The sequence below is a fragment of the Budorcas taxicolor genome, chromosome 22 (assembly GCF_023091745.1).
Source record: "Budorcas taxicolor isolate Tak-1 chromosome 22, Takin1.1, whole genome shotgun sequence".
In the NCBI taxonomy this organism is placed as follows: Eukaryota; Metazoa; Chordata; class Mammalia; order Artiodactyla; family Bovidae; genus Budorcas; species Budorcas taxicolor.
Genome location: NC_068931.1, coordinates 43,085,263 through 43,098,531, shown reverse-complemented (window position 1 = coordinate 43,098,531; position 13,269 = coordinate 43,085,263). Strand labels below are relative to the sequence as shown.

The following is a 13,269-nucleotide window of genomic DNA, read 5'->3' as shown; positions in this document are numbered from 1 at the left end:
GGGGAGTGGAGGAGGTAAGACTCAGCCTGACTGGGATTAAATCCCAGTTCACCTTGACCTTGGGCAAGTTGCATATCCTTTGTGAACCTTAGTTTCTTGAAAATGGGGGACCTTAAAAATATTAATGTCAACCTCATAGGACTGTCGTGTTGTACACAGTTGTCTAAGCCAGGTTTTGACCCATTGTTTTGTGCACATCTTTTTGTGTTAACTCCTATGAGCAACAACCATTCTTTGTGGTGCCGAGTTCCCAGTGTGGCAGTCTTACCGAATTGTTTTCTTACTGCAAGAAAGGTGTGCTTTTTTTATTAAGGGCAGATTACTTTTTATTGGGTGATGGGGGCGTTATCTGGGAGGAGATAGACGCTTGGCTAAGTTTGAAGTATGCTTCGGAATTTGGGACCCATGGTTGTGCAGAGGGCATTACAGGTTTGCAAAGAAAGAGGCAGGGATCTATTTACTCTTTCAGTAAATATTTACTGACTGCTTACTATGTTTAGAAATGGGAATAGAAACTGGAAATAGAATAGTGAACAGGAGGGAGTCTGTGTTCCAAGGTGGTCGAGGGCCTGGTGGTGTGCATTTGGGGAATGGCTAATGGGGGTGGGGTGGGTCGAAGGGGGCATGTCTAAGGACATGCGTTGTTGTGTGAGCTCTTCCTGGGCACAGGCCAAGGGTGGAATGTTTTGCCACTGCCCGTCCCTGTGGAAATGGCCCCAGGGACCTATTGATGACATTTGTGGAAGTAACCTAGCCTGAACAGAATCTCGATAGGAAGCGTCCAGCTGAGCCTCAGTGGGCTCAGGACTCAGACCTGCTTTGTGGAGTTAGACTGGGATGCCCAAACAGTCTCACTCTGAGGACTTTGGCGAAAGTTCTGACAATTATGGGTCATCTAGCAAATCCATAGCCACGGGTCAGGAAAGCTCATCTACACTTGGAAATCTAGGAGATTCAAAACTTGCTCATTTAGTGACCAAAAATCAAACGCTCTCTCATGTCAGGGTCATGAGCTGATTAAAGCTTGTATCGTAAACTTAAACATGTTCCTGTAATGATCAGTTTCCCCAATAGAGCATCTCACCAGTGATGTTCAGTTCAGTTCAGTTCAGTCGCTCAGTCGTGTCCGACTCTGCGACCCCATGAATCGCAGCACGCCAGGCCTCCCTGTCCATCACCAACTCCCGGAGTTCACTCAGATTCATGTCCATTGAGTCAGTGATGCCATCCAGCCATCTCATCCTCTGTCGTCCCCTTCTCCTCCTGTCCCCAATCCCTCCCAGCATCAAAGTCTTTTCCAATGAGTCAACTCTTCGCATGAGGTGGCCAAAGTACTGGAGTTTCAGCTTTAGCATCATTCCTTCCAAAGAAATCCTAGGGCTGATCTCCTTCAGAGTGGACTGGTTGGATCTCCTTGCAGTCCAAGGGACTCTCAAGAGTCTTCTCCAGTACCACAGTTCAAAAGCATCAATTCTTCGGCGCTCAGCCTTCTTCACAGTCCAACTCTCACATCCATACATGACTACTGGAAAAACCATAGCCTTGACTAGACGGACCTTAGTTGGCGAAGTAATGTCTCTGCTTTTGAATATGCTATCTAGGTTGATCATAGCTTTCCTTCCAAGGAGTAAGCGTCTTTTAATTTCTTGGCTGTAGTCACCATCTGCAGTGATTTTGGAGCCCCCCAAAATAAAGTCTGACACTGTTTCCACTGTTTCCCCGTCTATTTCCCATGAAGTGATGTTAAACTCCCTTAATTTTATGAGGCAAGAGAATGTGGTGGGTACTGAAAAGAAGGGTAGTAAGAGAGAGCAGGGGCTTCCCAGGAGACTCAGTAGGTAAAGACTCCGCCTGTAATGCAGGAGATTCAGGAGACGCAGGTTCAATCCCTGGGTCAGGAAGATCCTGTGGAGGAGGAAATGGCAACCCGCTCTAGTATTCTTGTCTGGGAAATCCCATGGAGAGAGGAACCTGGCTGGCTGCGTTCCATGGGGTCCAAAGAGTCAAACACGACTGAAGGGATTTAGCATGCATGCACAAGAGAGAGAGCAGAAGGCAGAGGCAGTTGGGGATGGGATGAGGCTGGGGTCATGGCCTGCGTGTCCTGTGGTTTGTCCACTGCCAGGAGGGTGTGGTGCACAGCCCATCCTCAGTTATGCAGACTTTGAGTGGGACCGGCATTTGCAGTGATGAGGAAAGGACTGAGTACAAAATCAAAGGCTATGAGTCCAAGTTAGACCCAAGCAGGCTATCTGGCGGAGAAGCTGATTTTGAGACATTAGTCCAGTTCCTCCCTGTGTTGAACGTTGTTCTGGGAGCAAGCGTTTCACACTGTGGTCAGTGACTGTTCCTCGTTACTGTGGTATCAGAAGCATAAAGCCCAGACATAGTCGAGGGCTGAATTCATGCCATAAAAGGTGTGTCTACTTCTCCGGCACCAGAAATATTTGAAGGCAATAGCGATGGCTCCATATATGTCAGGGAAGAGGGTGTTCCCAGGAAGAAGCAGGCAGAATGTCAAAGTAAATTTATCAATATAAAAACAGTGCTTTTTAATCATTTTTCAGCCATATTAGTTGTTAAAGGAGAGACCATGCCGGGCAGCATCGTGTGCTGAGGGTGGAAGAAATAGGACTTCACGTCGGCAGCTGAACCGACTTCTTTTCATGCAAATGCACACAGCAGTCTGGGGAGGATGCTGCCAAGAATAATATAGAATATTCTGAAGCCTACAGTGAAAGCTTGCAAAAAAAAGAAATCTCATTTTACTGAGTTCTTTAAAGAAGGAAACTGTGGCAGGCAGTAAATTAATCCTGTTATTAAAAATGGTGCTGCCTACATGAAACCTACACACACACACACGCACACACACATACACACACACATACACACACGCATTTTCTTCAGCCCTCACGTCTCCTTTTCTATAGCTGTCTCAGATCACTCACGGGCCAGCATGTGGGAGGCCTTTGAACACTGGGGCAGAGAATGGAATTCCAGCTGATTTCTCTTCTTTCTAAAGTGAAGATGCCACTTAGTCTCCACTTATAATGGAGTCCAGTAATCAGTCCTGAGTTATTTCAGTCTGAATGGCATGAACTTCCTAATAGTTGACTGCTGCTGCTGCTGCTGCTGCTAAGTTGCTTCAGTTGTGTCCGACTCTGTGCGACCCCATAGACGGCAGCCCGCCAGGCTCCCCCGTCCCTGGGATTCTCCAGGCAAGAATACTGGAGTGGGTTGCCATTTCCTTCTCCAGTGCATGAAAGTGAAAAGTGAAAGTGAAGTCGCTCAGTCGTGTCCGACTCTTAGCGACCCGGTGGACTGCAGCCCACCAGGCTCCTCCATCCATGGGATTTTCCAGGCTACCTTTGCTATATTAAGCCATCAAGTTCAATGGTTCATCCTAATAGTTTAGACATACTGATTAATGGAGCTTTAGCTTTCCAAACTTGAAATCTTGCTGGATCTTATAGATGATAAAGTTGTGAATCAGACTTAGTATTAAAAATCTGCTGCTGCTAAGTCGCTTCAGTCGTGTCCGACTCTGTGCGACCCCATAGACGGCTGCCCACCAGGCTCCCCCGTCCCTGGGATTCTCCAGGCAAGAACACTGGAGTGGGTTGCCATTTCCTTCTCCAATGCATGAAAGTGAAAAGTGTCTCAGTCGTGTCCGACCCTTAGTGACCCCATGGACTGCAGCCCACCAGGCTCCTCCGTCCATGGGAGTTTCCAGGCAAGAGTACTGGAGTGGGTTGCCATTGCCGTCTCTGATTAAACATCTAAGTAACTAGAAATCCAGCAAGAAACACTGCCATATTATTAGGGTTCTAAGCACCTCTCAGGTTTTTCAAAGGAAGTGATGTAAAAATCCAACTACTGTGAACTGGTAGTCTAGTAGAATTTGTATAAATTAGGAAGATAAGTTACCTTTTGGGAAAATTACAGAAAAGTAGTATTAATTAAAAATGAAACAATTAATGAAATTAATTAAGAATTAAAAACTGGAATTTAAAAGTTAGTATAAAATTAAACATGACTGATTATCAGCTCTCTCTTTAAAATTTTTTCTGAGGAAAATCAGCTTTAAATTCTTAAAGATGAACAGATTTAATCTTTATAGATTAAGTATATACAATCTTTATAGACTAAAGCTTAATTGTAATTAATATTTTAAAAAACTAAAAGATAGATCTGCATTCTGCTAGTAATAGACGAGTAGAGAGGTATGCTGCTACTGCTAAGTTGCTTCAGTACTGTCCGACTCTGGGGGACCCCATAGACGGCAGCCCACCAGGGTCCCCCGTCCCTGGGATTCTCCAGGCAAGAACACTGGAGTGGGTTGCCATTTCCTTCTCCAATGCATGAAAGTGAAAAGTGAAAGTGAAGTCGCTCAGTCGTGTCCGACTCTTAGTGACCCCATGGACTGCAGCCTATTAGTCTCCTCCGTCCATGGGATTTTCCAGGCAAGAGTACTGGAGTGGGTTGCCGTTGCCTTCTCCGAGTAGAGAGGTATAGTGGTCTAGTTATAAATTGTTGCATTACCTAGAAGTGAGTTGACTTAGGTAAAGGGTACCTTCCTCACATGAGAATGAATGTTATGTGAAAGATGATTAGTGATTTCTAAAGAAATCAGTAAATACCAAGATGCAGACCTTGGTGACTCTGGCTGACCCCTTTTACAACACTAACTCTCCTCGTCAAGAGATTATGGCGGGTGAGCAAAGAAACAGTTTCAATGCTGCACCTTTTCTCTGCACTTGCTTACCCAGCCTAATTTCTTATTCATCACAGTAGTAAGAGAACAGGTTCTATTTTGAGGAATTGTAGATTGCAGGGCCCTTTAGGCTCAATGAAACAGACCTATTTCTGAGTGTTCAGAAAGCTTAAGGAATTATGTATTGGTATAAAAGCTTTATTTACTCACTGCAGTCACGAGAGACCATCCATGCTGTTGCTCTCAGGATCAAGTTGCCTGGTCAAGCTTGAGCATAGGATTTGCATTTTAAATACAACAGCTTTCTATGGATAAACTTGTAAACTGGTGACTAGTATATGAAATGATATTATTAAAGGGGGAAAAAATTAGCACTGTGTATTCTTATTTTAAATTTGTTTTCTGCAAACTGTACAACCAGGGTTAAGCTTAGAGAACTCAGTTAAAATTTAATACTGTTAGTAATATTCAATCAGGTATATATTAAATTAATTAAAATAGAAAAGGGATCCTATTGGTTTAAAATGAAAAAGGAAACAAATTTTTAAACTCACTTGGCTAAAAAATAAAAAATCACACTAAGATTTTCATGGCTATCTGGTTCAACTCATATTTTACAGATTATTTCCCAGGTTGTATGGGAGAAAAGTAGAAAACTCAGTTCAAAAGCTTTTATCCTTTACAAATAAGATGCTTTCACCTTAGTTTTCCTTAGATCCCTTAAAATTTTTAGTAAACAGAGTAGTGTTTATGATTTTCTGCTAATACAATTTGGTTTTATTCTCTGTAATAGTCCTGTTTTTCTTGAAGCTTTACTCTAAAATTACATTCTTCTAACCACCTTCTATAATGAAATTAATATCCAGTATTTAACTTTTTCCCAGCTTCATTGAGATACAGTTGACATATAACATTGTGTCAGTTTATGTATTGATCTGATATATTTACATATTGCAAAATGATTACTTCTACAGGTTAGCTAGCTAGCACCTTCACCACATAATTACCATTTCTTTTATGTGATGAGGAATTGCTGTTTCTTACAGTATCTGAAACATATGACTGATGGATTCAATGTTGACTGGTAGACTTCCAAGAACAAAGTCAGCTTTCATACATCTCTGGATAAAAAAGTGGTGTTAAAATATAGGGACTGCCTGTACATGTGTTTTCTTATTTGGTGAATACTTCTGTTCTCCTTTGTGTCTGGCACGTGTGAACTCAGTGGTGGCGGTGTGGGGAGCAGAGGGCAGGCGCTGCGTGGTAAGAGTGTGTGGTCAGATGGCTGCCTTCTGAACTGTAGTGGAAGGGACTCCCTGGTGTCCTCCTTTTGCTGCTGCTGCTGCTGCTGAGTCGCTTCAGTTGTGTCCGACTCTGTGCGACCCCATAGACGGCAGCCCACCAGGCTCCCCCCATCCCTGGGATTCTCCAGGCAAGAACACTGGAGTGGGTTGCCATTTCAAGAACTCATTTTTGCAACTTTCTGAAGGAAGCACTTGGAACCAGACCTCTGCTGGATGTGGAGGCCAGAGATACAGGAAGAAGGAAGAGAGTGATCTTGTCCTGTCTGTCAGCTGTCCTAAAGCATCACCACGTGACATTTGTAAGTTTCACCAGATGTGAAACACAGGAGTATGTCCTGGGGGAAAGAATTTTACACAAACAGACAATGAATAAGGTGACTTGGCAGTCTTTCCTGTCTCTCATTTCTTTGATGGTTTTGCTTCCTTAGGAAAAATCTGCAATTGCTGGGCTTTTTTTTTCTGCTGCATTGTAAATACTTTGCAGCTGTTTCTCTTGTCTTTACTGTTTTCTATAAAAATCACCATGGTTTTGAGAGGACATCCTTTTAAAAGCCATCGATGGCTTCGGAGAGCAGAAGGAAAATTATTGAAAGTATAAACACAAAAAGAAGTTCTAGAATCACTGACCTGACAGCACTGTTTTGTCTCTGGGTAGTGAAGTTGCTTATTCTGAATAATGTGTATCTACTGGTCTGGCAAGTTAAAATAAACAAAGCATTTTGAGGCCGTTAAGGAGTGTTTAGAATGTACTTAGTTGAGATGGAGGTTCTAAACATTAAGCTCAGTCATCTTGCAGGCAGTTAGTGGTGGGGGCCTCTTTGGCCTTGCTGAAGGGTGTGGAGGAAGAGAGGACACATTTTTGCTAAAAATTCAGCTCTGAGGGCACTTATTTTTAGTAACATAGTCTAAGATTATTACCTTCAATTATTGTGGAAGTTACAGTGTGCATAAATCTCTTTGTGATCATATAATACGTTGTAAACTAGTACATGTGCATTGTAACACAAGTAGTTTTTATAAATGTTATGTGGCCATCTTGAAAATTTCACATTTGCAAGAGATTTTCTCCCTTTCTATACTGATTAAACTCTTAAGTTGTCAAAGTCACATCTATGTTTTCTCCTACTTAGAGAGTTTTTCCTGAACTGTTAGAAAATGAAATTTGTTAATAAGACCAGTCCAGTTGTCTATAGTTCAAATGACTGTACTAATGTTGATAATGCTCTTTACTTCATAACTTGTTATTGTGCAGTTTCTAATTGTGAGCTCTCTAAGCCTGGCAAGGTCTTTTTTGGGGAAAATTCCTGTTGTCATTCTTTGAGGGAACTTTCCATATAATTTTGGATAGTTGAAACCAGGTAGAAATAGTGGGAGAGTGCATTCTTAGCTATAGTGAAGAATTTTTTTTCCCTAGAACAACCTGATCTGTATTGTAAAAACTTGTAGTTTCCACAGTAAATCCCTGAGGCAGAGGACAGGGTTCCAGGTGCCTGCGTGGGCCCTGAGAGGTGTGGGTACTGGCATCTGATAGCTTTTTACAAAGGCAGGGAGTGTGCTCCGTGATTCCAGGTCGTGGACCACGACAACATCACACTGGGTAAGAGAGTGTTGCTATTTACCTTCTGAGGCTTTTCTAGCTCGAGTGTGCCTTGCTGACAAGTTCAAAGGTATATTTTGCCCCTAAGCTCAGGTGACTCCTGGGTGGCAACTTCACACATAAAATAAAGCAGAAAATTCAGCAATTAGGCCACTGTCATCAATCAAACTGGATAATTTCAGACAAAAATAAACAAAGGTGGATTTTTAGAAGTGACTTGATTTTTTTTTAATGAAAGTTTGGGTATTAGTCATCTGTTGCTGCATACAAATTACCCAAACATTTAGCAGCTTAAAGCAACAAACCCTGCCGCAGAGTTTCTGGGAGTGGGAAATCCAGGAAGTTTCAGTAGGCGCCTCTGGCTTAGGCTCCCATGGGCTGCAGTCAAGGTTGGTCAGGGCAGTCAAGGTCAGTCAGGGTGCAGCCTGCGAGGCCCTCTTCCAGGCTTACCCATCTCCTCCTTTTCTGGTGCAGGCTGGCTGCTGGCTGGAGGCCTCGGCTCCTTCCTTTGGGGCCTCTCCTTGGGACAACTTGCAGCCCAATGGCTGGCTCCCCTCAGGGACCAGGGGTACCCAGGATAGAGGCCCCCAAGAGGGATCCTGGTACTTTCACTGTCTCTGGTCTCTCGGAGCCCCAGGTTCAGCCTACTCATGGGAGCAGGGGGTCACATATGTATGGATGTGAGAGTTGGACCATAAAGAAAGCTAAGTGTCAAAGAATTGATGCTTTTGAACTGTGGTGTTAGAGAAGACTCTTGAGAGTCCCTTGGACTGCAAGGAGGTCAAACCAATCAATCCTAAAGAAGATCCATCCTGAATATTCATTGGAAGGACTGATGTTGAAACTGAAGCCCCAGTACTTTGGCTACCTGATGTGAAGAACTGACTCGCTGGAAAAACCCTGATGCTGGGAAAGATTGAAGGCAGGAGGAGAAGGGGACAACAGAGGATAAGATGGTTGAATGGCATCACCGACTCCATGGACATGAGTTTGATCATACTCTGGGAGTTGGTGATGGACAGGAAAGCCTGGTGTGCTGCAGTCCATGTGGTCTCAAAGAGTTGGACACGACTGAGCGATTGAACTGACTACCCTCCTTGGATCGTCCCTGCCTCTCCTTAAGTGTTTGGGACTTTGTGATAAATAATGGGAACTAAAGGCTCTGCCCTGAGAACCCAGGAGTGGGCTCATTTCTCCCTCTTCAGAGTTAGTGTTTGGGGATGTCCTCAGTGTACACATTTCCAGTGTGAACGATTTGATACCTTGCAGAACAAGGTTATATAAAACCAAAACAGTTACAAGCATCCTGTGGAAGCAGGGTTCTGGCCCCCTGAGCCCCTGATGGTTTCCTGGGGATGAGTCAGATAGGTGAGGATGCCAGACTTCCTGATGGAGACGCAGAAGCAGGACGAGCTCACAGGCTCCAACCTCAGCCTGGCTGTGCTTCCTACTCCTGCTGTTTTGTCATGTGTAGAGAGAATAAAACCAGGATCTGTGCAAGGAGGGTGGTGAGAGTGAGCGGTCATGCACAGGTAAGGCTTGATGTGGGGGCAATGCTGGTGTGAGCTGACACACATGAACTCATGTGTCCCGGGCATGTGTCTCCAGAGTAATCTGCCTGAAATGTCTTCTTATCCACGTGGTCAGGGACTAGTGATGTCAGCTCCACATTCCCTCTGACGAATGTTCATCCCCACACTTCTTCATCCTGTGAATCTGTTCACCGGACCAGTGAGTGAGTGGGTCCCTGAGCCTGGGGGCCCGTCCTTGTCACACAGGGTTCCTGAGATGACTGGGGTTGAGCCTGGCTGCAGAGCGTTTGACAAAGACTTTCTTCTCTCGTTTTTCCCTTCAGTCTCACCTCTCCTTCTGCCCACAGCCTCCTCTGAACACCTCACATACTCACAGCCCGTCACCCTGTATCTCTGCAGCACTTTTCATCTGTGACAGGTTTCATGCCTGTCACAGGGGTGCTGGTGCTGCCTCCTGGTTAGGTGATGGGAGCACTGTCATTCCCCAAGTCTCACCACACTCCGTGTGATGATGGGTACAGATGGGTGCAGCTGTGTTTTCTTCCTAATGGAAGATGCGCTGTGGTCTTGTGGCCACCAGTCGCCGTGATGCCCGAGGCCACCATCACCATCACTAACGCCCTCTTCTTTCCGCACAGCCTGCGCCTTCCGGTACAACGGGCTCTCCTTCGTCTACCTCATCTACCTCCTGCTCATCCCCCTGTTCTCGGAACCAACTAAAGCCACCATGCAAGGTAAGAGCCCCTGGCTGTCTGCTCCAGGGCGGGGCGCATCTGGCGGGGATTATCGGAAGGGAGAGATGCTGGTCCAGTGGGGAGCTGGGGCACTTGATGGTGATAAGTTTTTGTTGCTCGAAGTTGTTTTTCCCACACATGTTCCCCGGCAGGCCTGTGTTTGTAGGTTTGCAGAGGGTCTGGAACGTTCTGGAACTCAACGTGTGGTCATGAAAATGAAGCGGATCTGCAGGTTCTCTGTGCTGGGAGTAGGTGGTGGGAAGTGCAGCTAGGACATGAGCAGGAGGCCTGGGGAGGAAGCCGGCGGTCACAACTGCATCACACGTCAGCTGGAATCTGTCATGCGTGACTCAGTCAGGTACAGAAAGACACAGATTCCAGTGCTAGTTTTTCAAGCGTGTGATTGCAAACCCGTAGCTCCTTCCCCAGTGCTCCCCAGGAACCTGAAGGCCTAGAGAGAAATAATGACTCTTTCCTGAGGCTCCGATGAGGAAGCTGGTCTGATTTGAAGTTCTTCCACAAAGAGAGAAATTAAACTGCACTGAGTTAATTGAATTAATTGTTTTTTTGAAACGATGCCATTACAAGAAATCAGGACTGTGCCCCACGTCTTAGGTGAGAATGATGGCCCTGTGTTTATAGCAAAGGACAGGAAGTCAGGCTTGACATGGGAATGGCCGTGGCTCCATGGTGCCAGCTCACAGTGCTGACTTCTCAGGAAAAGCAGTAAAGTCCTGGTGTAAACAGAGCAGTAAATCCTGACTCTGTCTTTCCTGTTCTCCCCCAACTGTTAAATTGATTGTTCATCCTGATGGTTAGGACTGCAGATGCACTGTTGGTTTTCTTGCCGTAGGAAGAATTTAAGTAATAGCTCTTCTAATTCACTTAAATCTTAATACACACAGTGAAGAAGTGCTAGAGAAATGTGAGTCTATACAAATCCTTATCAGACCAAAAATATGTTGTTTATGAGACCCCGCCCACCCAAGCCTCCTTCCTAGAGTCCAACATAAACAAAGACATTTATACAGCTTAGCTTCTGGCCTCGGAACCAAGATGGTAACACACAAGCAACTCCTACCTGATGGCTGGAAGCTCCTGTATTAAAGAAAGGTTTCACCTGGAGAATTAAGTGCTTTAGAAATGAGTACCTGTTTGTCCTCAATTAAACGATCTGTTGCTTTTCTGTCAAGGTGTCTCCTTGTTTTATCTAGAACCAGGTCACGGGGTTTCCTTGTCACACTCAGTGATGACGCCTGGCTTTGCTTCTTCCCAAATGACCCAGCCCCACTCTGCCCAAGCACAGAGAGGGTGACTCGGTCAGAAAACACACAGGTGAAGGAGATCAGACATGCAGAGCGGTTTCTGTGTGTGGGAAGAAATGTCTGAATCCCCAGAGTGTAGCAGGTCAGAACACAGACAGCATCGTGTGCACAGGTGTCAGCCTCCTTGCCCCCCACACCACTCACCTGGGGCCGAGCAGCTCAGAGGGAGCCTGCAGGCATCTTTCCAGCTGGTACCTGGGAGCAGGGCTTGGGGTTGTGTGTCCTGTCCTCCCATCCTTCCTGTCTTTCAGCGCCAAGGGGCATGGCCGAGACTCACAACCTTATCTGTTTGCTGTGTCTGGAGTCGCACAGAGACTGGAGGGAGGGAGGCCCCACGTGGTCTTTATGAACTCATAGGACTCACAGTCTGGTGGTTCTAATTCTGTGATTGGAGGCACCCAGTCCAGGTGTTTCTAGCGGAGGTGTGGTCCAGGGTTCAAGTCACATGGTCCGAGAAGATGCCTGTGTGGCATCCACACAGACAGATGCTGTCTGGTGGACCTGGAGGGGTGATGCCGGGTGGCTTTGCAGAAGTCTCGGGGTCACACACATTTCTCACAGATGGGTAGGAAGGTCCATTGTCATCTGGGAGAGAACTCTAGGGCATCTGCTTTGCCTGCCATTCAGGGCCTCTGCCGCACAAATGCACACACACACACACACATGCGCACACATGCGTGCACACACACATGTGCATGCACACACATACACACGTGTACACACATGCACACATCCCCACATGCACACACACACACACACACACACGGGCATGCACAGTCAGGGCTCAGAGGATGGGAACTCTTAGTAAGTCAGTGTGCAAATTGCTTCTCCCTTCTTTCTCCTTGGATTTCTCAGCAGGAGCCAGACGTCAGTATAATTCAGGCTCAGGGTGGTCTCAGCGAAGCCCCTCTCCTCGGGCTGGTAATCTCCATCCTCCCAACTCTATCGGCTCCTCAGACATTCTCCTTGTCCCCAATCCACTCAGGTCTTCCCAGAGGCTGGGCCAGAGCCCATTTTAGTGCAGTTATTTATGGAGTCTCTGCTTATGGACCACCTTGAAGATGGCAAGGGTTTTGCTCTTTTGTTCACGACTGTGTTTCCAGGACCGGGGACAGCGCCTGGTGTCTAGCCGTCCGTCCATCAATATTTACAGAATGAATGAATGAGTGCATTTTTATTCAACAGTCTAGAGTTCTTGGCATATAGGAACCCAGCCCTTGTCGTCTGCTTCCCTTGGCCTCCACGAGAGCAAACGTCGCAGGACAGTTGATCACTCACACCTGTCTCTCCTCTGGAGATAGAAGCTTGGGTGTGGGGTAATAGGTCCTGGGAGTTTGCTTCTTTAGATTTACTGGGGATCAGAAGATTATGAATAATTGAAGAAACGAGAATGTTGTATGCTTTCCTTACAATGTTAGGGATTTTTTTGAAGCCTAAGATACTGAAGGAAAGCAAGGAAATCTTCGCTTGCTGTTTGCTTAGCAGTGGGCTTTGCATTTAAATTGAGACGTCACTCCATTAAATAGGAACTAATATGTAGTTAACTTCAGGTGGCCCAAATATTCCAAGTTGATGAGATATTGAGTTCTTTAACTAGACGTGTATGTATTAAGTTCCCTATGCCTATGCATAATGCGTATTCTCATTGTGGTGGAACAGTTGGTATTTTGTCTGGATGGAACACATGTGGTAAAATGTATGAGATGTAAAAGTCCGTATAGTGTGTGTAGTCAGCACACACTGACTAATGATAACATGACCGTTGTTTTGAAGGATAATGTTATTACTTTGAATATCAGAGTGAGCTAGATTTAGAAATTTCAATCTCATAGCTGGTCCTAACCTCAAGATATTTCCTAGTGCTCTTTAAATATCAGCTAAGAATTGTGTGATATCCAGGCTTTCTTGTTAACAAGCCCAGGACACACAGGTACTGTGTAGGTGGTCATGTTCTTAACCCCTCTGTTGTCTGCCCGTGCCCAGGACAGAACACTGTTCTCAGTATTGCAAGCACAGAGGGAAGCCTAATCACTGAATAAATACTTGTTGGCTGATAGATTACC

General features: G+C 45.5%; 1 protein-coding gene across 1 annotated transcript in view; it reads left to right on the top strand.

Moving 5' to 3' along the window:
• Positions 1-13,269, top strand: part of PIEZO2 (piezo type mechanosensitive ion channel component 2) — a 251,957-nt gene that overhangs the window by 33,088 nt on the left and 205,600 nt on the right. The window contains exon 2 of the mRNA XM_052660420.1: positions 9,786-9,881. Within this exon, the coding sequence (XP_052516380.1) occupies positions 9,786-9,881 (96 nt within the window). The remainder of the gene's footprint in view (positions 1-9,785; positions 9,882-13,269) is intronic.